Source organism: Arachis hypogaea, chromosome 9 (genome assembly GCF_003086295.3).
Source record: "Arachis hypogaea cultivar Tifrunner chromosome 9, arahy.Tifrunner.gnm2.J5K5, whole genome shotgun sequence".
NCBI lineage: Eukaryota > Viridiplantae > Streptophyta > Magnoliopsida > Fabales > Fabaceae > Arachis > Arachis hypogaea.
Genome location: NC_092044.1, coordinates 113,407,641 through 113,434,614, shown reverse-complemented (window position 1 = coordinate 113,434,614; position 26,974 = coordinate 113,407,641). Strand labels below are relative to the sequence as shown.

At 31.6% G+C, this 26,974-nt stretch overlaps 3 protein-coding genes across 3 annotated transcripts; 1 reads left to right on the top strand and 2 right to left on the bottom strand.

Moving 5' to 3' along the window:
- Positions 1–9,821: 9,821 nt before the first annotated feature.
- On the bottom strand, positions 9,822–12,574 carry LOC112712083 (uncharacterized). The gene is made up of 6 exons (XM_025764872.3): positions 12,153–12,574; positions 11,735–11,867; positions 11,532–11,635; positions 11,207–11,378; positions 10,952–11,092; positions 9,822–10,582 (listed from the first exon to the last, which is right to left on the bottom strand). The coding sequence occupies exons 1-6, from the start codon at positions 12,200–12,202 to the stop codon at positions 10,202–10,204; spliced, it is 981 nt and encodes a 326-aa protein (XP_025620657.1). The 5' UTR covers positions 12,203–12,574; the 3' UTR covers positions 9,822–10,201.
- A 5,361-nt stretch (positions 12,575–17,935) lies between these two features.
- LOC140175234 (uncharacterized) lies at positions 17,936–19,174 on the top strand. Its single transcript, XM_072202189.1, has 2 exons — positions 17,936–18,775; positions 19,169–19,174. Exons 1-2 carry the CDS (start codon positions 17,936–17,938, stop codon positions 19,172–19,174), a joined length of 846 nt encoding a protein of 281 aa, XP_072058290.1.
- A 119-nt stretch (positions 19,175–19,293) lies between these two features.
- LOC112712081 (caffeoylshikimate esterase) lies at positions 19,294–21,478 on the bottom strand. Its single transcript, XM_025764871.3, has 6 exons — positions 21,031–21,478; positions 20,788–20,947; positions 20,563–20,709; positions 20,331–20,461; positions 19,865–20,002; positions 19,294–19,749 (listed from the first exon to the last, which is right to left on the bottom strand). Exons 1-6 carry the CDS (start codon positions 21,367–21,369, stop codon positions 19,441–19,443), a joined length of 1,224 nt encoding a protein of 407 aa, XP_025620656.1. The 5' UTR covers positions 21,370–21,478; the 3' UTR covers positions 19,294–19,440.
- Between the last annotated feature and the right edge of the window lie 5,496 nt (positions 21,479–26,974).

Here is a 26,974-nt window from a genome sequence, read left to right as displayed (position 1 = left end):
TTTTCACGCACATGCATATGACGCGTACGCGTCAGCGACGCTTGCGCGTCATGTGCTCCTCTTCTTTTTTTTTATTTTTTTCCGGTTCCTGTTCTAAAATAGCTGCATGATCAGAAAATTAGTAAGAATTCAATAAAAATCAAATAAGTAAGAAAACTACTATTACGAAAAATAACTAAGAATAAAAAGGAACGATCATACCATGGTGGGTTGTCTCCCACCAAGCACTTTTAGTTAAAGTCCTTAAGTTGGACATGTGGTGAGCTCCTTGTCATGGTGACTTATGCTTGTATTGATCCAGGAATCTCCACCAATGTTTGTAATTCCAATGGCTATTGGGATCCCAAACTAGGCGCATAACGCCTTCGAACAAGTTGAAGCAAGTGACAAGGCCCCAAGAGTGTTGATTGTGGGAATGAATCTCGGGGTCCCAAACCTTGCTTTTACATCTGTCTTCTTGTGGATCACCATTGTTCCCACCGGGTGGCAAGCAATCTGAATTCTCACAGAGACATCCAAACAATCTTCTAGACCCATTCAATTTAGCTCTACACCAATCTTTGCACTTCAATTTGGAGCATGCAGCCATATTGAACCTTGGTTGACATCTCTTGCCACTAACCATCTTCCTCTTACTCTTAATGCCACAAAGAGCTCTAAATTGAGCATCCGTCTCTAGTAGCCCATATTCAAGTGGGAAAGCAAAAGTTAAGGATAGGAATTTTACCCACTTAAATATTGTATTGGATGGTGATGGCTTTAGAAGAGGTCTTGCAAGCTTTACTCCCTTGTGTTCTTCTTTGAATTCTTCCACTTCTTTGCAAGCTTCCTCAATTTCAACTTTTTCTTGGTAGTTTTCTTCTAATTCAATCCCTTCTTCATTGCTTACCAAGGGCATGGGAGGTTGTGCATCTTCCTCTTCTTCCATATGTGAGGGTGGAAAGTTCTCTAATTCACTGGAGTATAAACTCCTTTGATTGATTTTCTCACTTTCTTCTATAGGATCTTGCATTGTATCTCTTGGGAAGGAATTTACTTGTTCCCCTTCCTGGTTCTTGATCATCGTCTGCACATAATTCTCTACATTTTTTATACTCGTCTTTATATCATGTAGGAATTCTTTCATGAGGAGCTCAAGATCTGATGGTATTTGAGATGAATAAGGAGATTGTGGCTCTTGATATGCATAAGAAGGAGGTGATGGTTCTTGATATGAATAGGAAGATGGTGACTCTTGGTATGGGTAGAAAGATGATGGTTCTTGACATGGATAGAAAGATGATGGTTCTTGATATGAATATTGAGATGGTGGTTCTTGATATGAATATGGAGGTGGTGGCTCTAGATAGTTGGAACATGGAGCATTGAAGTTTCTTTGGTTTTGACTTTGCCAACCAAAATTTGGATAGTTCCTCCATCCACCATAATATGAATCACTACTTGGGTGTGAGTAGTAACCCATGTGATCTCTCTCCATTATTTTTTCTTAGCACAAAACACCAAAAATAATTAAACGCACCATGTGGTAAACAGAAAAGCAAACAAGACAGAAGAGAAATATTTTTTATTTTTTTTATTTTTTAATTTATAAATTCAAAAATTAAACAAAGAAAGATACTAGGATTTTATAAAAAATATTTTTTAAAGAAAAATTACTACGGGGACACCAAACTTAATTTCAAAAGTTAAGAGAGAAAAAATTTTTTTAAATAAAATAAATAAAAAAATATATATTTTTTTTTCGAATTTTTTTTAAAAAAAATAGATTTTAATAAAATTAAAAATAAAACGCCTAATCTAAGCAATCAAACAACTAATAGTTGTTAATCACAGTCAATCCCAGGTAACGACGCCAAAAACTTGGTGCAGTATTTTACAACCCACAAACTAACCGGCAAGTGCACCGGGTCGTACCAAGTAATAACTTATGTGAGTAAGGGTCGATCCCACGAGGATTGATGGATCAAGCCGAATGCTACCTAAAATAAATAAAATTGTACAAAACTCAAAATAGCATCCATAGTGACTAAAATATATTTAATTCTTAATTAAACTCAACAAATTAGATGCAAATTCACTAGAAAAAGATAGAAAAGATGCTCACGCATCAGCAAGTCTTAAGCTAAGATAGATCGAGAGCTTCTATGTCAAGAGGTCAGTGTGAATTTCAGGCATGTTGAAAGCTTTCCAAACAAAGAGGTCGGAATTGTTTCGTAGGAGTTTAACAAGTTCTTCCTTTAACTGTTGCTCTAAGTTAGCTCCTACGTTTGTTGTCTTCCCGACTTCATCCATGATTTGAACTTTCTCAATCCTTCCTTCAGGTCGAGGTCATAGTTTCTCCCAAACTCAAACAACTCTGAGCTCTATGGTATTGATCTCATTCCCTTTCGAGTACCCTCGTAGGTTCAAGCTTTCATTGTAATATCTTCTTGTCAGTTTTTGGTCTCCCCTCACAGTGGCTATTTTTTCAGGAGTGAAAAATGTCATGCAAATGTAAATTAATTAATAGATGATTTGTGTACCTTATCCGTAATGGGTCTGTCAAGTAGAAAATGATCAAAGTCTGATCTTGTAGCTCTGATTGTGTCTGTTACCACAAGTTTTCAATATTTCAATTAAAAATCAAAACACATTAGATGGATCTTCATTGATCGACAAGACGGATAATATCAAAATAACTTACGATGGATCTAGCGAGGCTGAAAATGCATATGCACAGGCCTTTATCTGATCTTCCAAAAGACGCATGGTTGGAGTTGGCATAAATTTACACTTCATTAACTACAAGGTTTAACACAAGAGTATTAGCAATACTCATTGTAGACTAGATAGTTAATTAACACTACTCATAACAAATTAGATAATTTAAAATTGGTGCCTAAAAGGTAATTACGTTGGTGATGGAAAAGAAATAAACAGGTCTTCTATAGTCTTTTGTGGGTTGGCTTAGTGTATAAGACGTCTTGGATTTATTGAATGATTTGGGTTCAATCTTTGGCTTTCTAACTCCAGCTGGGAGAGTGAACGGTAATTTTTTGTGTCCCATAATAGTCTTACTCTAAGAAAAATAATAGGTCAATAAACATTTATTATCATGTTAGGAATATACTAATAAAAAATATGATGCATGAATTTTACTAAACATGCATATACCTTTGATATATTTTTCTTTTTTGTTGCAGCTCTTATAGTTGGGGATACTGGTTTGTCCATATTGATTTTGATGTTGAACGCATCATCGTGAGTGAAAGTCCTCTTGTCCAGTTCAATAAGATCATCCTCATCGTCTGACATAGCAGTATGACTATTAATATCCGAAATCTTAGCCTTCAATCTATTTGAGAATGAACGTGTCTTTTGTAAAAAAAAGTTTAGTCGGAGTCTTGAAATTATTGTTCAGACTCAGTTGTGATATCATTGTCTCAATGTAGCTTATAGATTCAAGAATTTTATCAATTTTTTCGTCCCGAGTCATGTTTATAACTCTCATTGACTGCAAACATTTTAGGTCAAATAATTTCATATAAATGAAAAAATACAAAAAGAGTGATGGTTATTCTGATGAGATTGTCAATGGAATAAGACAAAAATTTCTCTAATCACAACTAATAGCCTAAAAATGTTTATAATATATAAAATGTATTACATAATATAAATTACATTACTATTTGCCAAATTAAATTACATGCATGTTAAGGAGGACCTCTTCTACTTTACTAGACAATTCTTTACTTTTATTTAGATCCTTGTTTTGAATAACATCGTCATTGATAACTAGGTCATCTTGTAGAAAGAAAACATAATAGATTAAATTACTCATAATATATTCTACTAAAAATTAAAAGCACATTACGTCTTACCTTAACATTAGGAATTGTAGTTCCAATTTGATCACCAAAATCAAATGTGATAAGATCACAATCTGTAGCCAGTGACATATTCTGTGTATTACATCCATAATTAGGGACTAAATCTTCGTTAGAAGGAATATCCATGATTATTATCAACTGAAGAATATCATATGAGTAAATTTATTCGGAATAAGCACATATATATACACCCAATAAAGATAACCAAATTTTAATTCTATCTTTTTTAAACTTTTAAATTAAGTGAACAACTCTAAAAGTTTTTTATGTTATCTTATTTTTGGTTAAAATTAAAATACAAATTGAATTTTATCTTGATTTTTATTTTACAATTTAATAAAGTAAATTTTATTAATTCATATGATTATATCTTATCTATAATTATTTTTAAGTAGATAAATACTCAAATAATAATAATAATAAGATTAGATGAATCACTAATAATTAATTAAACTAGTTGAATAGCATTATACGTGTTCAAGCACTTACCAAATGATTGAAACAAAATATTTTAGATACTTCAATCAATTTCATTAACAAAACAATCGATTGAATCAGTAAATAAGGATACTTCAATCGATTGCACTAACAAAATAATCGATTGAATCAGCAATTAACAATACATCAATCGATTGCACTAACAAAACAATCGGCAATTGACAATACATCAATCGATTTCACTAACATAACAATCGATTGAATGCATACAAACTACTCCTGATTGCAAGCATTCTTCAATCGATTGGTTTCCTAATTCAATCGATTGAATGCATATCAATTGATTTCAAGAACAACTAAAACAATTTCAAGACCCTGAAACGGATTTTCTTTATTCTTCGACACATTTTCTTCATGGTCTAGGCCTTGGGATGATGCCCCTTGGGCTTGTGATGCCTAGATTAGTGTATAGAAGATCAATTGTTTTTTCTTGACGATTGATAGCTTCAGTTTGCCTGTCTTGACACTGCCTCATATCAGCAAATTGCCCCTCCATATATAATCTTATGCTTCGTAATTCATCCATCAAATCTCGCATTGTTGGCGAAAGAAGCGGTGATGGTGGAAGTTTCTGGGATTGTGCTTGCACCTTAGGGTCTTGTGGTTGTCCTTGGATCTGAGGTCCTTGGGCATCCGGATCTCTTTCCATCTGTCTTAGAGTGTTGTCATCAATTTTGACTACATTACTCAAGCTGATACTTTTTTCTTCACTCAAGTCAATTCCAAGTCATTTGAAAATCTTAGTCCATTGGCAAACATATCCAAAACCAACACTTAATTTTTCTTTCTTCATTTCAAGCATATGATGAACTATAGAATAAGGCTAGTTTATCTCCTTTCCAGTCACCGTAGCCCAAGGCATTAGAATATATTCGTTAAACAAGATTCCATGATTATGTTTTCTTGGAATCAACATGTATAAAAACAAATACATCAATATACTCTACTCATTATCCAAACCACTGCAACTTATATTACCTCTAGCATTCATATGTGGATTCTCATACTGCAAACTCTACAAACCAACCAATCTATTATATTCACCCCATTCCTCATCTGCCACAATACCTTCAGCAAATTTTGTCCCATGATAAACTAAATTCCATTGTTCAACTAATTATTTCAAAGTAACTCTATAATGCCGTGACCCTAAATCAAACTCAATCAGCGGCATTACTTCCTCGTCCTCTTCATCAGTTTCAGGAACAACATAATTTAAAGTACTATAAACAGCTCTAACCAAGTGCGGATAATAGTCATCCTTAGTTTGTACAAAATCAGTCAAATGCTGTGTTTGCAAAGCATTCCAGACCAAATTATAATGTCTATCATGAATGAACTCGGTTGTTATGTATCTGGGAGGAACAATTGCCCTTGACTCGAACTTCTTCACATAGTTGTTCAATGCCCTTGGAGACGGCATCCACCTTGCCATGTAATGGGATGAAGCAACTAGTCTGGCAGATGCAGAACTTTCACCATCAACCCTAGCTCTTTTGGCGTTATTAGTTTTGGCCATTTTGGGGATATTGGTTTGGTGGATTTTGTAAGGATTTGGATGAGGATTAATAATATGTATGTAGTTTGGAGTGGATGTCGGTGAGATTGGAGAAGAAGAAGAGAGAAGCTTTTTGAATTTAGAGAAAGAAGAAAGGTGCATAAATGGTGATGTTATGTTTTAAAACAGGGAGAGAGTCTGAATATGCATGGTTACCAGGTTTAATATATAGCGCAATTCAAAATTCAATCGATTGGATTATCTTACCAATTGATTGAATGCAGAAAAAAACTTATTTACGTCACATTCCAATCGATTGAATTGGAATATACCATTAGTCACGTACAAACTTCAATCGATTGGACAACACAACCAATTAATTGAATTATGAGACCTCAAGTTGCTTTGAAACTTTCAATCGATTGGGTAATATAAACAATCGATTGAATTATAAAAAAAATCTACATTCTAGTCATCATTCAATCGATTGAGTAATATGACCAATCAGTTGATTTTTGTGAAAACCATACTGCCTTGCAATTTTAATCCATTGTTTTGTGATAATCTGAAACTCAATCCAATCGACTGAGTTATGGAAAACCTAAAATTCAATCGATTGTTTTGTTAATCCAATCGATTGATTCTCTCTGAAACACGACAAACGCTCCAGGGATGTAACGGATCAAAAGATAAACTTTTAATCGATTAGGATTGCCAAAAAATTATTACGATCAATCGAAGATCTAATTCGTTATTATTTTTGTTTTTTATTCTTAATAAACATAATAGATGAATGATAAAATAATAATTTATAAAATAAAAAATAGTTTTTATAATTAAATAAAATAGATGGAGTTAATTTATAATTAAAATTAGAAAAAGATTATTTAGCAGTTATTAAAAAACTTAAAAAATATGTTTTATTATAGGACCATTTAATGGTCCAAACGTTTTGGGACTATCGAATTCAGTATCCTCTTTCTCTTTTTGACCGTCACTTCTTCTAGTAGTAAAACTATGCTTGATAAGTATAGAAAATTTTCAAGTGTACGGATATATCAATATTTTAATAATTTTTAACTGTTAATTATAAAATATATATATAATATATATAATTAAGATCTTTATATATATATATATATAAAATTAAGATCAACAGTTAAAAATTACTGAAACATCAGTTTATGGGTATACTTAAAAACTTTTTAATAAATATATAGAATAAATTATAATTTATATTCATAAAAGATACAGAACGCTGATAAATGTATCTATATACGAATAAAATAACAATTGTAATAACAAAAGATGATTTTTGTGTGCTAAAAGTATCATAATGGATACAAAGACCATCTTTTATAGTTACAATTGTTCTTTTATTCTTATATAAGTATATTTTTTAGTTTCTATATCTTTTATGAGTACAAACGGTAATTTATTCTAAATATATGTATTTGGTGTTTGAATTATTAGGTGGGTGAGAATGAATGAATGGACATGAAAAGTGAAGAAGGACATGAAAAGTGAATTATTAGGTGTTGAAATTGTATGGGTTGGATGAGAGTGCGAGCAAGCTAAACAAATTATAAAGGACATGAAAAGTGAAGAAGGACCACGGAGAGGGGCAACGTATCATAATTCTTCGTAAATAAATGGAAAAAGAAAACTTATATATGCAAATGTAATAATATTATAATATCAAAATCTATGCATTATAACTTTAAATGAAGGATAAAAATGAATTTTTTTAAATTAAAAAATTAAAAGAATTATATACAATATAGTTTTTTTTTCTCTATGGATGGAATTTAAATACAGAATTTGAAGAATAGAGAACAACTTGAGTACTAGTAGACCAAACTACTACTTATTATATATTATGTTTTTATTAAATACATTACATAATCATATATTATATTTCCCAATTAATATATGTAATCTAAATTAAAATATTCAATTAAATGTTATTTTATATTCACTCTTTATAAATAATAGAATTTAATGTTTATTTTAATAATTTTATATAATTAAAAATATAATTAATTTAAAAAAGAGTAACAGAAAATAAAAATTAAATAAATATAAAAATTATTTAATTAAATATTTTAGATTATATATATTAATTAGTAAATATAATATATGATTATGTAATATACCAAAAAAAAAGTGTAATATATAACAAGAATAATTTGGTCTAGTAAATGATAAAAAAAAAACAGTGATAGTTTAATAATTAGTTATAAAAACAGTGATAAATAAGTAAAAAAAAAAGCATATACAATATACACATTATTTACAAGTTTAATAATAATAATAATAATTTTTACGTTTTTATTCCATTATACCGAAAAGCAGATAAGGTCCATGTTAAGATATGCTAGGAATGCAATGCAAATAAAAGTATGTTATCTATCCCTAATTAACTTGTTTCTTCGCATTTGGTCATAGTGAAAGTAGTGTCATTCATGGCATACCATTATCCCATTTTCCTTTTGTTTTACTGGTCCGGTCTTGTTCACTTCTGTCCTTATTATTAGTTCCCCTCCCTGCTACCCAACGTTACATCTTTGTCACACACAAACACGCACTGTACTCTCTCTCTCTCACACACACACTATTGAATGAATATATAACTGTACGGCTATAAGTGTGGCTCTCTCACAGAACTGTTTGCTGATGAAGTTTCATGCATATGTGTAATATTGGAGAATTGCATCAGATGAGAGAAGAGAGAGGGTTGTGCTTCATAATTGTGATTTATGAGCTAGGTAGCTGGTGACTGAATCTGATGATGATGAGACGAGAGTGCATAGTTGCATTACATACATATAATAAATAATAAATAAGAAAAGTATAAAAATGAATATCTTGGTGCCTGCTGAGAGAAATCTCTGCGGCTAAGTGTATAAACTGGATGGGATCATGATGATGATGATGTAGATAGATATAGATACATAGATAGGTAGAGGTGTGGTAGTAGCATGTAAAGGGGGCTACATACATGTATATTATATAGGGTGCTCTTAATTATGTGAAAGCTAGTATGTAGGGAGCCCTAGGGTTCAGCCTGAGAAAGAGAGAGAGAGAAGGGCTCACCCTTTTAGCTTGGTTGCATTGTGTGGTCAATAGGGTGATGCTGGCTAGCTCAATGCTGTTCGGGAATGCCAACAAGAATGTTTTGGTTCTTCTGACTCTCTGCTCCTGCCACCTCTCCTCTTTTGGTGCCTCTCTTACCCAATCATGCCACCCCCTTTCTTCTCCTCTTCTTTTCTACCAAATCACAACTTCCCATCACTTAACTTTATTTTATACATATACTTTCCTTTTTTTCAATTTTTTTTTGTGCACCAATTTCTCTCATTCTCAATTTAAAGTTGCTATGTTTTTTTTGGATAGAAAATGGGGCATTAAGTCCAGAGAAAAAGAAAATTAAATAGAAACTACCCTATAAAAATGCAATTTCAATAAAATCTGCATGAAAATTTAAAGAAATACATGAGGAAAAACACCAATTGCTTCTAGTATGTTTAAAAACCTATCCTTATAAAATTTCTTAGTACCAAGGGGTTATTCCTTTTAATATTAGTAAAAGATAATGATGAAAACAAATAAATTTGAACATTTTTTCTTATATTGGTCTTATATCTGAGCCAACAACATTAACGAGCTTTTCATTATTTTTTTATTAAAAATAGTGTTCTTAATATTTTCTAAACTTAAAAGCCAAAATATTGATCCGTTGATATTTTTTTTAAGTTGACTGGATTGCTGGTTAAAGCAATGTATTTTTGGGCCTATCTTTAGAGCCAGTTCACTGTATTTCCTTTTTTATTTTCTGACCTACTAGTTGGGCCCATCTTGTTCCATGGAAGGAGAAAAGTAGCTGCATTGGTGATTGATAACAGTCTCATCTCAGGAATTTAGCTTTCACTCGTCTTCTTCAAGATTCATACCGATTACCAAATACATATGGTGGTGTTGTACTGTTATTACACCTGCACCATCTCAGGCTCAATATAACCACTACAATTTCTCACGCTTTTGTTTATTCTACAGCTCATAAATGCGCACACTTATTGCCAACATAAAACTGCTGTTCAAAATTACATGGTATCAATAAAATCATCTTATGCACATTTGCAGTAGCAAAGAATCAGGATGGATTCAAGCAAGCTGTGTATTCCATTCTATTACAATGTATACATTTACAAATCTTAGATGTACAATATAGAATAACTAACCTTATAACCACAAGGAGGAACATCTCTCCTCGTTGGCATTTCGATATAAAGTTGTTCTGGCTTTAAGATCTCTGACAATGTTCATTCGTTTTGAACTATGAAGATTTACCATCCAGCTTTAGTGAGCCAAAATCATTGTTAACTAGTGCAGCCGCAGCACGAGCAGCAGTGGATGCACGCTCTGCATAAGCAATGGCCGCTTGAGCCTTCTCCAATACATCAGAGGACTGCAGCCTTGTCTCTCTTTTGGCATCGGTAGTGGGAGCCTTAGTATAGTTGAGGGACTGTTCAATTTCATTCGTATTCATCCAATAATCATTGGTAGAAGGCCTAGGAGCTTCAAGGTGTTTTTGTTCTTGCTTGTTACGCATGGACTTGATGGAATATTCTGTATTAGAAGATGATGAATTACTAGTTCCTTTTTTCCTAGGAGTATGAGAAACGGCAGATCCAATATCAACATGTTTTGCTCCACCCTAGAAGAAAACCATAAACAAAAATGAAGAAAACGCAGAAATGAAACAAAAACCCAGCAAATGAAAAACCCTAAATGAAACATATTAATATCAAAAACACAACAAATGCATGGAAAGAATTCAGGAAAGTACTCTCAACAGCAAGAGTAACTTCTTAATTCTCCTTCCAGAATTATTCACGAAGAACCAAGTGCTCTCCCAAGGTTAGAAGGAAATTTGCAATAAATTTTGGAGTCAGTTGTGGACAAAGGTAAACAAGTGACAGCTTAATCGTCATATAAATGCTATTCACCATTAATGACACTAGTATTAAAACAATAAACAACAACAAAATAACAAAATAATTGGGAGCTCCAATGATAACACTACCAGGAGATCTTCATGATTTTTCCTAAATTCTGCCTCAGTTTTAGAAGAATCCCATGTTATGTTATATTCTTTAGCAATATCCCTCAAGACCTTGAGCTTTACTTCTCCAGGTGGAGCACTAACAGAGAGCTTCTCAATTATCTGAAATAATAATATCAAGAGAACAAATCGAATGATGATATTAAGCAACAGCTAATACTCCAATATAACCGATATATGTTCACTATCAAGAAACGAAAACTGAAAATATTTCACCATGCGGTTCACGCCAGAATCAGGACGAAGTTCGGATACTGCAGATACAAACTCCTTTCCATATTTAGAGGTGAATAAGTTCTTGACGTGCAATAAGTCTGGCACATCTGAACATCTAGGGGCAGCAAAAATTAAACTAGCAATGGCTTCTCGCAATTCTGGTGGGCACTCCCTGTTATGTAGAGATTTTCAGATATCAAAGAAAAAATATCCATGAGCACTTATCTTCATGTATGATTATAGTTTAAACTAACTTCATGTAAGCTAACTAAAAAGAAAACACACCGTCCAATAAGCACAAATACTTAGATTTGTATGGACTTACTTCTGGCTCTCAATTATAGGTACACGAGCAAGAACAAATTCACAGAATAACTCTAAAATTTCATATGCCTCCCATATATTTTGTTCTCGAATGATATGCTCCACCTATTTAAATCAATGCAATCAAACAAACAGCAAAGAAAATGCAGAGTGAGCTAAGATAGAAATAAAATTAACAAGCGTTATGAAACACTGAACAATTACCCGAATTCTAGCAATTGCCTCTTGGCCAGCCTGCAAGAATTGGGAAATCTCCTTGCGCATTTGCTTCAGTTGCGCATCTCTCTTGTTTTGCAGCATCTTAATGCGCGAGATCGACAGGGTAAGACATGTTTTACTACAGATTACCAAGATCAACAAGCATCGTGTTTAGGGTTGTTACAGAATGAAGAGTATCCATATAATAAATTGCAAAAGCATCCACTCAAATCCAACTACCAGCCCTGAATGTTTATTATAATCTGAATTTGATAAACTGTAATGCACGATTTACAGATATACAAAGGAAAGAGGGGGCGAATCTCAATACTCAAATCGAGTATAAAGCATGGATATATGTCAAAATTTGATCTTTGAAGAACAGAATCAGTCAGTAAAAGGCGAGAGAAGTGGGGGAAATCACCAGCGAGTGGCGAAAACACCTCTGTTAAAGAGCTGATTAAGAAGTGACATTGTTGATGATGACGATGATGAAGATGAAGATGAAGATGAAGATGCAGCAATCAAGTGAGTCCCAAGTCGCAGATGGGAATCACCACGTCCACCAAACCTTCTTCTGCCGATCTCGTTCGCTTAAACCCCGACCCGAAAGCAACCTATGAACTGATCCAAGCCCGAATTAACTCAATTTGGGGACTAATATAATATAATATTAACATTTATTAATTAATATTAATGTTACTGTAAAAGTTTGTCTTTTTTTTTTAATTTGGTTAAGGATAAACACTTAAATGAGACTATAATTCAAATCACATTGAGTTCAAGTGTTTCTATCTTAAAATTAAAAAAAACACTTAGCGAGGAGACCTAATTCTATTTGAACCCGGACTTTGTTGATAAAACTTGCCTATCCCAAATTCCAAAACTCAAGCGAATTTCACCAATGTACTTTTCATTGGGTAAATTAGTGAACTGTGAACTTAATTTATATATTTCTATCCGTTTATCTTTCAATATGACATAGTCATGTATTGAAAGTTTGAAACAACCCGAGAATTTTCATAATTCTATTTCTGGATCAATGATACAAATTACTTACAGATTAGCTGGCTATTTACTCAGGTTTCTCATACTATAGGGCACCATTTTCTATTAGGATCGATTTTGAGATTCACCAAAGAACTCTCAACCATTGAGATCTAATATTCTAATACAATGTCATGATATCACTCATCTCAAAAGTTTTAGTTGATGAAAAAAAGTAACACTAATGATTATATTTTTGATACTCCATAAACTTCCATTGTACACATTATACAAATATTCTATTGACTCCTCATACTTTCCCTTTCTATTATTATTATTATAGGATATTAAATAAATAAAAATATAAAAAATTAATTTTTAATTAGTCATATTAATCAATTTTAAAATTAAGATAAATAAAATATTTTTTAAAAAAATTGACTAAAAACGATTGGTTATCTAATAAATTTTTTTTATTAACCAAATTCAATCAAGTTAGTCTAACATAACAAAAATCAGTTATGACTAGTATTATTTTAAGTCTTATTATTTAATTTGATTATACTTGATTCATAAAAAGACTTGGATGTATAATATTATTCCAAAATCGATTTTCAATTTCAACTTTAGAGGTATATATATATATATATATATATATATATATATATATATATATATATATATATATATATATTGTTGATGAATTTATTGCTGATGTATCCTCTCAACAAATGGGGATTTAGATTCTCTAAAGTTTGAATTTCACTTTAGAGAGTAAAGTGTGATCTCTCACCATTTATTTTATAGGTGGGACCAAAAATAAATATGAGAAAAAATCATTCAAGGGTAGAAGATCACACTTTACCCTCTAAAGTATAAATTTAAAATTTAGAGGATCCAAATATATCTACTTAATATACTAAAACTGGGTTTTCTCCCAACTACTAAAGGTGACGTGTCGATCTCTCATGCCTCCGTTTTCCCTCCAAAACGAATAAATTTTTTTCTATTATAAATTATTTTATTGTAATTATATTATAATTAATACTAAATAAATAATATATAATAATACTAATTTGGCAACATATCCTCATTATAATTATATCAAATCAATATTTAATGCACTATTAAACTACTTATCAATTATCAATTAAAAATACTTTTAATAATTTTAATGATAATAATAATATCAATAATAGTAATAATAATAATAATAAATATTTGTTACCCAATTCACGTATATCAAATAATTTTTTTAAATTATTTTATAAAAAATATCTTTAATATAATTATATTATAATTAATATTTAATGAATAATATATAATTATACTAATTTAGAAACATATCTTCATTATAATTGTATCAAATCAAAATTTAATGCATTATTAAAAAATTACCTTAATAATAGATAATTTACATATTTATTTTTGTTTTACTAAAGTCTATATATAGTGTTTTCCTGTGGTACATGAATCTAAATTTGAGAGTCAATTCATAATTTTATATTTAGTGTTTTTTTTTACTACTTCATAGAATAAGAATGTATTCTTTGTTTTTTATTGAAGTTGATCCGATCCTTTTAAGGTATAATTTATAATTTTTTATAATTTTTTTATATACTCATTCTATTATATTATTCTTTTGATAATTTTTTATTTGTTATTACTCTAAGTTATTCTTATCGTCTAATGTTCCAGTTCGATTGTCTTTTGCCACAATCATTTACAATGCATCACATCCATAAAATACCTCATCGAGTTGTCTTCACTGATTCGGGTTCCAACTACATAGATGTAAGCGTTCAAAGAAGAGGCAACAGTCTCTACTTTACCGAAGGATGTAAGCGTTCAGTTTTGCTAAATTCATGACAAATTCAGATATGCAATTTCAACGATTGGTAATATATTTAAATTTTCTTAGTTTAAGACGTTCATTATTAGAATAATTTTTTAACATATTTTAATTTTTTTTCAGAAATTACCAGCTTTCTTTTGCATGTATGCAATGCCATTGAGGGAAATAAGAGTTAGTTTGGTTTCTCGGTGTGGCAATTCTATACCTTGCCGCATTGCATGGATAGCGGATGATGAAGCTTATCTAACAAGAGGATGGTCTGATTTTGCACGAATTCTAAATATTAAAACTTACGATGTTATTTCAGTTGGTTGTTGTTACAAGAATGATTCTATACTATACGTGAATAAGGATTAGAATAGGTTCAATATTGTTTAGGTAATTTGGTTTTACTATTAGTATTTGATTAAATTATAATTATAGAATTTTAAATTATTGTCTCAATTTATATATTACGATTATTTTTTGTGGATGTGCTATTTTTAAATAATTTAATAAAATGAAGTAGTGTAAGATATTATTAACTTTATTTTTATCCTTTATTTCTTTATTTGTATTTTTATTATATTTGACAAAAAATGAACCTACACATATATTAAATCGTTGACCTAAAGACAATTTATTTGTCAATAAAAACAGATTTTATTTATAATTGGAATAAAATTTATTTACCAATAATCGATGGATAAAATTGAAATTACACCCGTGTCATATAATTATAATTAATTAATTGGTATAAAATGAAATTATACCCGTGCCATGAGTAATAATCTAAATAATTATATCTTAACAAAATATAATTTGAAATAATTTATAAACAATTATCTTAACAAAAATAATTATTTAATAATTGATTTAAAAATCAAGGCAAAAAATAATTATTAATAATAGTATTATTAACTGGGTAAATAATATAATTTTAAATTATTACTTGAAATATAAATAATATATGAAAATCTATTGAGTAAATCAATGATTTTGCACCTTAATAATTTGATAATTATTATTTAATTAACCAGTTAATTGAATTAGTAATAACAATTTCTAATTTCAAATTTTGTATATTAAGTAGTTATTAAAAACTGGGTAATAACGATTTACACAGAAAAATCATTGATAAATTCAATTAACTATATAGAAGATAATATACTAACAGTTTTAGTATATTATTTATGGCAAGCGAAATTATTTCCTCATATTTTCTATTAAAATTGAAATTAGTAATAGTTTAAAAAAAGGTTTATTAATAAAATTACTAATAGTCACATTTTTATACACAAGACATATGTTTTCTATATATTATTTAAAAAATATAATGAAACATGAATAATGAATGAGTATGTTATTTCTTCGACTAGCTAATTAATGCAAAATCGAGTACCTTTTTTTTATTCGATTGAGGTCATATTCTATTTGGTGAAAGTTTTAATCACCTTAATTAAATCCTGTCTTTGTGCCTTAACTTAAACAAGTAGTAATATGTTACATATTATTTGGTATATCTAAGTAGTTATTTTTCATAGTGGAGATGTAAAAAATCATATTAAGGTTTATTTCCAAATAATTAGTGGATGAATAATAGTAGATTATATTATTTTGGGAAAGTATTTTCATTATAATTATATCAAATCAATATTTAATTATGATAAAACATGTTAATTATAATTATATCATAGAATTATAATAATTACGATATTTATGTTATATATTTTAATCATTTATGTACGTAAATAATTAGAAATCAATCAAATTAAATTATCACGGTAAATAATATGTTGTATATTATTACGAAAAATAATCCGTAGATAAAATTGAAATTACACCCGTGTCATATAATTATAATTGATTAATTGGTATAAAATGAAATCTAAATAATTATATCTTAACAAAATATAATTTGAAATAATTTATAAACAATTATCTTAACAAAAATAATTATTTAATAATTGATTTAAAAATCAATGCAAAATATAATTTTTAATAATAGTATTATTAACTGGGTAAATAATATAATTTCAAATTATTACTTGAAATATAAATAATATATGAAAATCAATTGAGTAAATCAATGATTTTGTACCTTAATAATTTGACAATTATTACTCAATTAACCAGTTAATTGAATTAGTAATAACAATTTTCAATTTCAAATTTTGTATATTAAGTAATTATTAAAAATTGGGTAATAACGATTTACACGGGAAAATCATTGATAAATTTAATTAATCATAAAGAAGATAATATACTAACAGTTTTAGTATATTATTTATGACAAGGGAAATTATTTTCTCAAATTAAATTTTATATAATTATAATAAGTCTCTATAATTAAAGCAATATAAAACTGCTTCATATATAGAAATAATATTATACATATTTATATATCTCTTCTTTTATCTCTTTTTTTAAAATATTGACATATAATTAATGTAGAAAATATATAATATTAAACTGTTTTGTTATGCATATATATGAATTTATATAATAACCCGTATAATTTATACGTATAGCATAATACATATGTCAAAAAAAGATTCCATAATTTTTGAAAACCACTGTTTTGTTATATGAAATTGAAATTGAAATTAAATAATTTCTATTTATATAATTTTTTTTATTAGTATCAAGTATTTTCATTAAAAATTCATATCGTTTGTAATTAGTACACATATATATATATATATATATATATATATATATATATATATATATATATAAGTCGTAATAGTCAATTGTTTCAATTATTTTGACGTTAATGCTTTTGCGAATGAACTAAGTGGGTATTTAAAAAGGCTAACTAATGAGCAGAAATTTGCATACGATCAAATAATTGGTGCTGTTAGCGGTAATATGGGTGGATTTTTCTTCTTATACGGTCAAGGTGGTTGTGGGAAAATATTTTTATGATCAACTATATCATGCTCAATTAGGTCTAAAGGAGGTATAGTTTTAAATGTTGTTTCGAGTGGGATTGCTGCACTTTTATTGCCTAATGGAAGAACTGCACATTCAAGGTTTAAAATTCCTTTTGCCATAAATGAGGATTCTTTGTGTAGCATTAAACAGGGAAGTCCTCTTGCAAGGTTAATATCCAAGCTAAGGCCAAATTAATCACATGGGATGAAGCTCCAATGATAAGTAAGTATTGTTACGAAACTTTAGATAAATGCCTCAAAAACATCTTAAGGTGCTCAGATTCGTATAATGCTCATTTGTCATTTGGAGGTAAAGTTGTTGTTCTCGGAGGAGATTTTCGACAAATTTTACCTGTAATTCTCAGAGGCTCAAGGCAAGATATAATTCAGTCTTCTATTAATTCTTCATATTTGTGGCATAATTGTAAGGTTTTGAAGTTTACAAAAAACATGAGATTGTCACTAGATGAAAACAACAATATACAAGAACTCATAAATTTTGCAAAATGGCTACTCAAAATTGGTGATGGTTTGGCTGGTGATACAACAGATGGTGAATCGATCGTTCATATACCATCTGACATTTTGATTAAGAACTCTGAGACAGTTTTGGATGACCTCATTGATTTCGTGTATTCAAATATGTTATCCAATTTATCCGTTGAAATTTATTTCAAGGATAGAGCAATTCTTGCACCAACTTTGGATTTTTGTGTCACTGATGTCAACAACAAGATGACTGCAGGGCTACCTGGACAAGAAATAGTCTACTTAAGTTCAGACTCTGTGTGTGCTGAAGAGGGAAATATGGAACTTGAGTTAGATGCTTTCTCGCCGGAGATTCTAAATGGAATAAATTGTTCAGGTCTACCACCACACAAGTTGGTTCTGAAGGTTGGCGCTCCTGTTATGTTGCTGCGGAATATAGACCAAACTAATGGTTTGTGCAATGGAACGAGGATGCAAGTTAGAAGAATGAGAAATCATGTGATAGAATGCAAGACTTTAACTGGTAACAAAGTTAGAAGTATTGTTATTATCCCAAGAGTGAATCTAATTCCAAATAATGAAACATTGCCGGTCAGGTTTCAAAGAAAACAATTCCCGATTATCATGTCATTTGCAATGATAATAAATAAGTCCCATGGACAAACTCTATTGAAACTTCCAAGGCCAGTTTTCACCCATGGTCAATTGTATGTTACGTTATTAAGGGTAACGAGTAAAGATGGTCTGCGAGTGCTGTTGCAAGATCATGGACACTTGGAAGATAACTGCATGATGAATGTGGTATATAGAGAAGTTTTTGAGAGCCTATAATAAAAAGGTAATAACAAAATGTCTTACTAAATCTATTTATTTATTAAAATTTATTACTATCACTTAAAAAAATTTAGAAATTCTAGGAACTAATAGATGAATTCTTATTATACATTAATAGTTTGAAAATATTAAAATTATCATTAAAATTCGTATAATTTTATATACAAACATTGATACGGTATTGTTTCATGTATATATTTTGCAGGTATCGAAAGATAGCATTGAATTGTTATTCAGTAGGTTTAAATTATTTATTGTTTATTACAAAACTTTCTGCATTAGGATTCTCTATTAATTTGTTCTTCATTTTGAGCTGATTTTGATATTTCTTACTTCACACATATAAAATTTTGTTGGTAGATTTAAGTATTACTAGATTATTTATGGTCATATTGAGTATATATGCCTGATTTATTGAAAAAAGTAGATTAAATAACTATTTTATAGTTAATACAATTAATACTATATTAAAAAAAGAAAAACAATGCATACAAGTTATTTTTTTATTAATTAAATTATTATAATTAAAATGAAATTTAACACAACAACTTAAAATTATAATTTTAATCTTATCACGTGCATGGCACAAGTGATTAAACTTGTATATATATATAATTGCCTACTCAATTAACTTAACATCTAGAATCAAGCCATGAAATAATGTCATTATGGACAGCAAAAATTCTGTCATCAGGTTCCCCTTCCAAAATGCCATGGTAACCTCCTTCATAAATCTTCATAATCTTATCCTTACTAGAAGCTTTCTCATAAAGAAATTGGCTGACCAATGGATCTGTCACCTTGTCTTCTGATCCATGAAGAATCAACAATGGAGCCGAAACCTTATGCAGTTGTGACTCAATATCCTGTGTGGCACTTAAGAGTTCCATGCCAGTTTTGAGTCTTGTTGGATCATCATAAGATAGAACATTGTAGTTGGCCTGCACAAGAAACAATTATTAGCAGATACATATTTTAAGGAATATAAGTTACTGAAGAATCATTTTATTTTGTAAGCATTGAAGAATTGAAGGGTTGATGACAGAGTTAACGAACCACTTTTCTCTTGCCTGGTTCTCTGAATGTCAATGCGGATAAATCTTTGTATGGGAACAGTTTTGCCTTTGGCATCACATAAGACAAAAGATCCAATGCCTTCAAAACTGCCTTAGATGGTAACATTTCTTCTGCAATCTTAACATCCAAACAACGGCACAAAATCACACTTGTATTCTGATATAAACAATAATAAAATCACCAAAGGCCATGCCTCTGATGAAAATAATTCCATTTTCATACAAATTGGTCTAGGAATCCTTCAAATGTTGAGTCGGACAAAGTTTATTGTAGGCACAGAATTTTGCAGTCCATTGAATAAGATACAAAATATTAAACTATCAATAGTACTACAAAATAGAGTTCCAAAGGTATCATCAAACTTCGAAACGAATTCAAAAGTTGAAACTAATGAAGCTGGTTAACAATTAACTCAAGTGCTATATATACAGAGGGAAGAGCTTACTTTACACATTGGTGCTACAAGGATTACCCCATCCCAATTATTTGGTTCCTTCAAATGAACTTTAAGGGCAATGGCTCCACCCATTGACTGCCCCAATAGAAATCCAGGCAACTGTCTAACCTCAGGCTTTGCTGTCAATTGAAATACAAAGATATATCTGGTGACAACATTATGGCACTTTCTAAAAATTGAAATGATTAGATCAAAAGAACCAATTAAGAGTATGTCCAACCTTTGATTTTTGCGTATTGTTCTATAACATCATCAACCAGATCATCAAATTTTGGAATGTAACCATGTAAGCCTTCAGAAAGGCCAAAACCTGGGTAATCCATAGCATAAACAGCATATCCAGAAGCAGCAATTCTCTTGGCAAGACCTGAACAGAATTTTGAACCCTAATCTCAATCTCTAAATTAACTAGTTCTGAAAATAAATATTAAGAGAGAAATTAAACCTTCAAAAAAGAAGGTGCAAGTGCTGCCATATCCATGGCAGAAACAGAGAACGGCCTTAATTGGAAGAGCGGGTTGAGGCATCCAGCTTTTGCAGAAAATTTCGAATCCCCTGGAATTCGTTTCATACCACTCTTGAGTTCTGATCCCAGGAGGAGCAGCCTAACATGAGAGCGAAAAAGGAGATGAGTGGTGGTGAAGATGAAATTGAAAACGATGAAAAGAAGAGAAGGTAGTAAGGTAACCTTGAACAAGTAATGGTCGAGGTGCTGGTGCACCGGTAGGAAAGCAGCACGGACCATTCTGCGAGAGGGTGCCAAGTCCAAGTTCTGAGAAGCGATGGCATTCAACTCGTCGCTCACACCTTCGATGTTTGACCTTCTCTTGGCCGTGACCACCACCACTTTCTTTCTTTGACTTTGACTCCTCAGTGGAGACAAGAAGAGCCTCTGCGATTGCAATTTCAGAGAGGGGAGCTCCATGGCCGAGGACAGTTGACCGCGGTGAGAGGTCAGCAATTGACTATTAATGTCACCGGAAATAGTTGGGGCAATTTTGTAATTACACTCGCACACTTTTTCCATGTAGTAGTATCAGAATTAGAATATGCTGCCACCGTCCATGCCACATTTTACCATGCATTCATTGCATTCTTCTTCACCTCCCAATGCTGCTATGTAGGGTGTAAATCTATCAATAAAAATAAAATTTACTTATTTTAATCTAAGTAATAACTTTTGATACACTCAGAATTTTCAAGGATTGGCACATACAATGATAGTTCACAAATTTGATGGTCATTCTATTTTTATTGTTATGAACTTGATAATTCCATTCAAGTCCACGTCACATGTAATCCAAATGCAGACCCTTTTTTTTCTTTTCGTCTTATATATTACACAAACACATGAACACACGCATTCACACACATTTTTACTACTAACATAGATTTTGTTGTGAGATAGATGTCCATTAATGATATTAGGCGGCTAAAATTTTTAATAGAGAGATTTAAGATTTTTACAAGGACCAATCTTTAATAAATGTTAAATTTATACAACTATAAATAAAATTTTATAGCCTTATATATAACACACAGCAATAAAAATCTCCTCTCTCTTTTATATTACTAAAACAATTCTATTTCTTTTATTTTATAAGTATTTTTGAATATTTTTCTTTCTCACTCTTTACATATAATATTAGTAAATATATTAATCATCTTCATTATATTGAGATAGTAATTGTGGTATTAGAGTCTTCTATTTTATCTTCTTTATTTGTTTATTTCACAACACGTTATCAGCTCTAATCAATTTTTTAGGAAGATTTTGGTAACAAATTTTCATTATATCGAAACTCTCTCATCTTGAATTCAATGCTCTTTATATATCTGAAAACAATTATTTATCATGGATATTAAATGCTGAAATCCATCTTGATTATTAAGGTTGAAAATAATGCATCCCAAAAGGATAAAATCAAAGCCATTATTTTTCTCTGTCGTCATCTTGACGAAGGGTTGAAAAATAAATATCTCACATTAAAAGATCCTGCAGATCCTTGGAAAGACCTTGAAGAAAGGTATAATCATCAAAAGACGGTGATACTTCCTCAAACCCGATATGAATGGACGTACTTGCGTCTACAGGATTTTAAATCCATAAATGAATATAATTTGGCAATGTTTCGAATCACCTCACGAATGAAATTATGTGGGAAAAAGGTATCTGATAATGATATGTTAGAGAAAACTTTCTCGACATTCCATGCCTCGAATTTGTCCCTGCAGTAGCAGTATCGAGAAAAGGAATTTAAAAAATATTCTGAGTTAATTTCTTACCTTCTTGTTGCTGAACGCAACAATGAGTTGCTCTTAAAGAATTACGAAGCGTGCCCAACTGGCGCAGCCCCATTTCCTGAAGTAAATGCGGCAAATCATTACCCCAGAAGAGGTAAATGGCAAAGTTTTGGCAACAAGAAAAATTATGGAACAAAAAATAATTATGTTCAAAAGAGAGGATCTCACCAGAAGTGGGATAAAGAAAGAAATATTGGGCAAAATAAATCAACAGAGGATAAGTGTTTCCGTTGTGGTGGAAAGGGCCACTGGTCGCGTACCTGTCGTACACCAAGGCACCTAGTCGATTTTTATCAAGTATCTTTGAAAAAGGACGGCATAGGAAAGGAAACTAATTTTGTTTCAAATGATGCTGAAAATTCCACCACTCATTAGGGGTGTTCAAAACCGATCCGGACCGAACTAAACCGACGAACCGAACCAAAATAACCGAAAACCGAACAAACCAAAAACTGAAAAAACTGACAAAAACTTATTTTGCTGTTTTTTATGCGGTTCGGTTCGGTTTTCGGTTCTTATCATGAAAACCCTAACCGAACCGAACCGAACCGGTTTAACAAAACCTTAAAAATTACCAACCCCACCCCCCAGACCCCCATCTCCCCCCAAACGAATGCTAGTGTGCTACTGCTGCAGCGCTGCGCGTCCCTAACCCTAACCCCCAATCAAAACCTAACCCAGCCTCTCTCTTCTCCAAATTTCGCCCACCGCGCACCCACCACCCAGCCACGGAGCCAGCCACCCATTGACCCACGTCCTTGAGTCTCGAGGCTGGCGGCACCCACGTCCCTCCCACCACCTCGAAGCCTTCCTCTGAAGTCCCAACGCCGAAGCCTTCCTCTTCGCGGACAGAGCAGAGATCCCCCACCGCCGGTGCACCACGAACACAAAGCCGTCGCAGGATAACGCCACTGACCCACTGACCCAACAGCCAGGATAACGCCACCACCCACCCCCAAACGAACCCTAGCCCCTTTCTCCCTACTCCCTTGGTCTCACAACCTCTCTCTCTGCACTATCCATCGCAGGTGAGAGACCTCCTCCCACTACCTCGCAGCTGCCGCTGACCTTCCTCCCATCACCGCTCTTCCACTGCTCCCACCCAGGACCTCCTCGCGGACAGAGCAGCCTAGCACTATAGCACACAGCCAGCCACAGCCAGCGCCCAACAGCTTGGCACCACCTTTGCAAGTCGCACCCACCACCACCCTCAATTATGTAACTTGACTGAAATTGCTGTTCTGTTTGTTGTTCATTTCCAATTGCTTCAACTGCTTCTGGTTTGTTTTTTTTTTTTTTGCTATTCTGTCTTATTATTGAATTAATTTTGAAGTGAATTACTGAATTACTGAATTGCTGTTCTGGTATTATTGCTGTTCTGTTGAATTACTAAATTGCTGAATTACTTTCTTGTGTTATAATTTTTAAATCTGTTAAGACTTGAGAGTTGATATATTATTCTGATGTGAAGTATTATGTGATTTATGATGAATTCTGATATGACAATGACCATGATGCTGTAATATTGTTGGAACAAGTCACTCTCTGATCTTCAATTATTCAATTATACTAGATGTCAAGTGTAAGTTCCAATATAATATCTTCTTTGAGCAGAAGGTGGTGTTAGGGGTAGTTAATTTACCAGATTATCATAATCTGTTAGCTGATTTATTATATTTCCATTAATTTTTGAATTGTAAGGCTCATGTTTGGGGGTAATTTTGCTTATGTTATGAAGGACGTAAGCTTGTCATTGAAACAACTTATCTTAGAGATTATGGCATCAAGGATGGTGACCAGGTTAATGAATTTTAAGGCTTACAATTTCAGTGAGGGGAGCTGGGATGCTGGATTGATAGAAATATGAATGGTTAATTTATAATCTGTTATTAAAAAGAAGTTTGATTAAAGTTGTACGTGAATATCCCCATGATTTTATTCAATTCTGATACATTGTTACCTTGCTATTAATCCATTCATCTCAATGTCTGTTGTACTTACTCCATTTCTCTTGAATCATGATATCTATATATTCAATTCTAATACATTGTTACCCTGCTATTAATCCATTCATCTCAATGTCTCTTTATTATTAGAATGTATAACTCATCTCAATGTCTCTTTATTATTAGAATGTATAACTATTAGAATGTATACCTAGATTAGAATGCTTTTCCACTAGTGCTATATTATTATTATTACTATTACTATTGTTAGCTATTGTGTATTTGTGTTTGTCGATTTCAATGTTATGACTTTGTGAAATAGTATGGTAGTATTTTTTTTGAATTGATTGAAAAAACCGAACAAACCGAACCAAATCAAACCGAATTTAATTGGTTTGGTTTGGTTCGGATGGCTTTGAGAAAAAAACCGAACCAAACCGAACCGCACTTTAATTAAACGATTGGATCGGATGACTTTTCTCTCAAAAATCGAACCAAACCGCACCGCGAACACCCCTACCACTCATTATGATGTATCTGATTTCTTTGAGGATTCTGAAGAAAATATTGGTCATTTGATCAATGATGGAATAGTTTAATATATGAGATTGTTAAATATTCATGTAAATAAATAATAAAATATTAATGTTTATGAATTTTGAAATCATTAAATGTGTCAAGTTTTAAAATAAAATTTTAGTTTATAACATTATTTTTATGTATAGTGTTTTTTAGAAAAATAATTCCGATCAAGTATTCAATTTAACTGTGCATACTACTCATTTTATTATTATTATTATTTGTCTTTGAAGAAAATGACAAGGATATATAATGAAGATGTATGCCTTGCAGATAGTGCAAGTTTGTACACCATTCTCAAAAGTAATATATATTTTACCCATCTTGTGCCAAAAGAAGAATATGTTAATACTATTATTGGCTCAGGTAATGTGATTGAATGCTCTGGAAGTACTATAATTTTGTTTCTTGGAGGAACAAAATTCATAATAAATAATGCACTATTGTCTACCAAGTCTCTAAGAAACTTGTTGAGTTTTAAAGATATTCGCCGAAATGGATATCATATCGAGACTATGAATGAGGAAAATCATGAGTACTTATGTATCACAACTCATTATTCAAATAAAAAGGTTGTATTAGAAAAGTTGCCCTCACTTTCATATGTGTTATATTACACCAAATTAGTGCAATTGAATCACATGCCATTATAAACCAAAAGTTTACTAGCCCAAATGAATTCATAACTTGGCACGCCGATTGGGTCATTCGGGAACAACCATGATGCGGATAATTATTGAAAACTCCCATGGACATTCACTAAAGAAGCAAAAGATTCTTAAATCTAGTGAATTTTGTTGTGGTACATGTTCTCAAGGGAAGTTAATTTTAAGGCCATCACCAGTAAAGATTGGATTTGAGTCCCCTGAATTCCTAGAAAGGATTCAAGGTGATATATGTGGACCTATTCATCCACCATGTGGATCTTTTAGATATTTTATGGTCCTGATAGACGCATCTTCGAGATGGTCAATGGATCTTTTAGATATTTTATTGTCTTCTCGCAACCTGGCGTTTGTGAGATTACTGGCTCAAATTATTCGATTAAAAGCACAATTTCCAGAAAATCCAATCAAAGTAATTCGTCTTGAACATCCAGTAGCTCATGTTCACACACAAAATGGGTTAGCAGAATCACTTATTAAACGCCTCTAATTAATTGCTAGACCCTTATTTATGAGAACAAATCTCCTAACCTCAACTTGGGGGCATGCTATTTTACATGCCACAGCACTTATTCGATTGAGACCAACGAGTTACTATCAGTTCTCTCCTATGCAATTAACTTTTGGCCATCAGCCAAATGTTTCCCATTTAAGAATATTTGGGTGTGCGATATATGTTCCCATTGCACCACCTAATCGCACCAAAATGGGACCCCAAAGAAAATTGGAGATATATGTTGGATATGATTCTCCCTCTATAGTGAGGTATCTTGAGATACAAACTGGAGATGTATTTAAATCCCGGTTTGCAGATTGTCATTTTGATGAATCAAAATTTTCAACATTAGGGAGAGAGAATAAGCTTCCTGAAAAGGAACTTAATTGGAATGCATCATCCTTGATACATTTAGATCCTCGATCAGGGTAATGTGAACTAGAAGTTCAAAAGATTATACATTTGCAAAGAATAGCAAATGAATTGCCTGATGCATTTTCCGATACAAGGAGGATAACCAAATCTTATATACCAGTGAAAAATGCCCCAATTCGAATTAATATCCCAATAGGACAAGTAGCCACTGAAGCAAATTCACGCCAGAAGCGTGGTAGGCTTGTCGGTTCCAAAAAAAAAAATTCT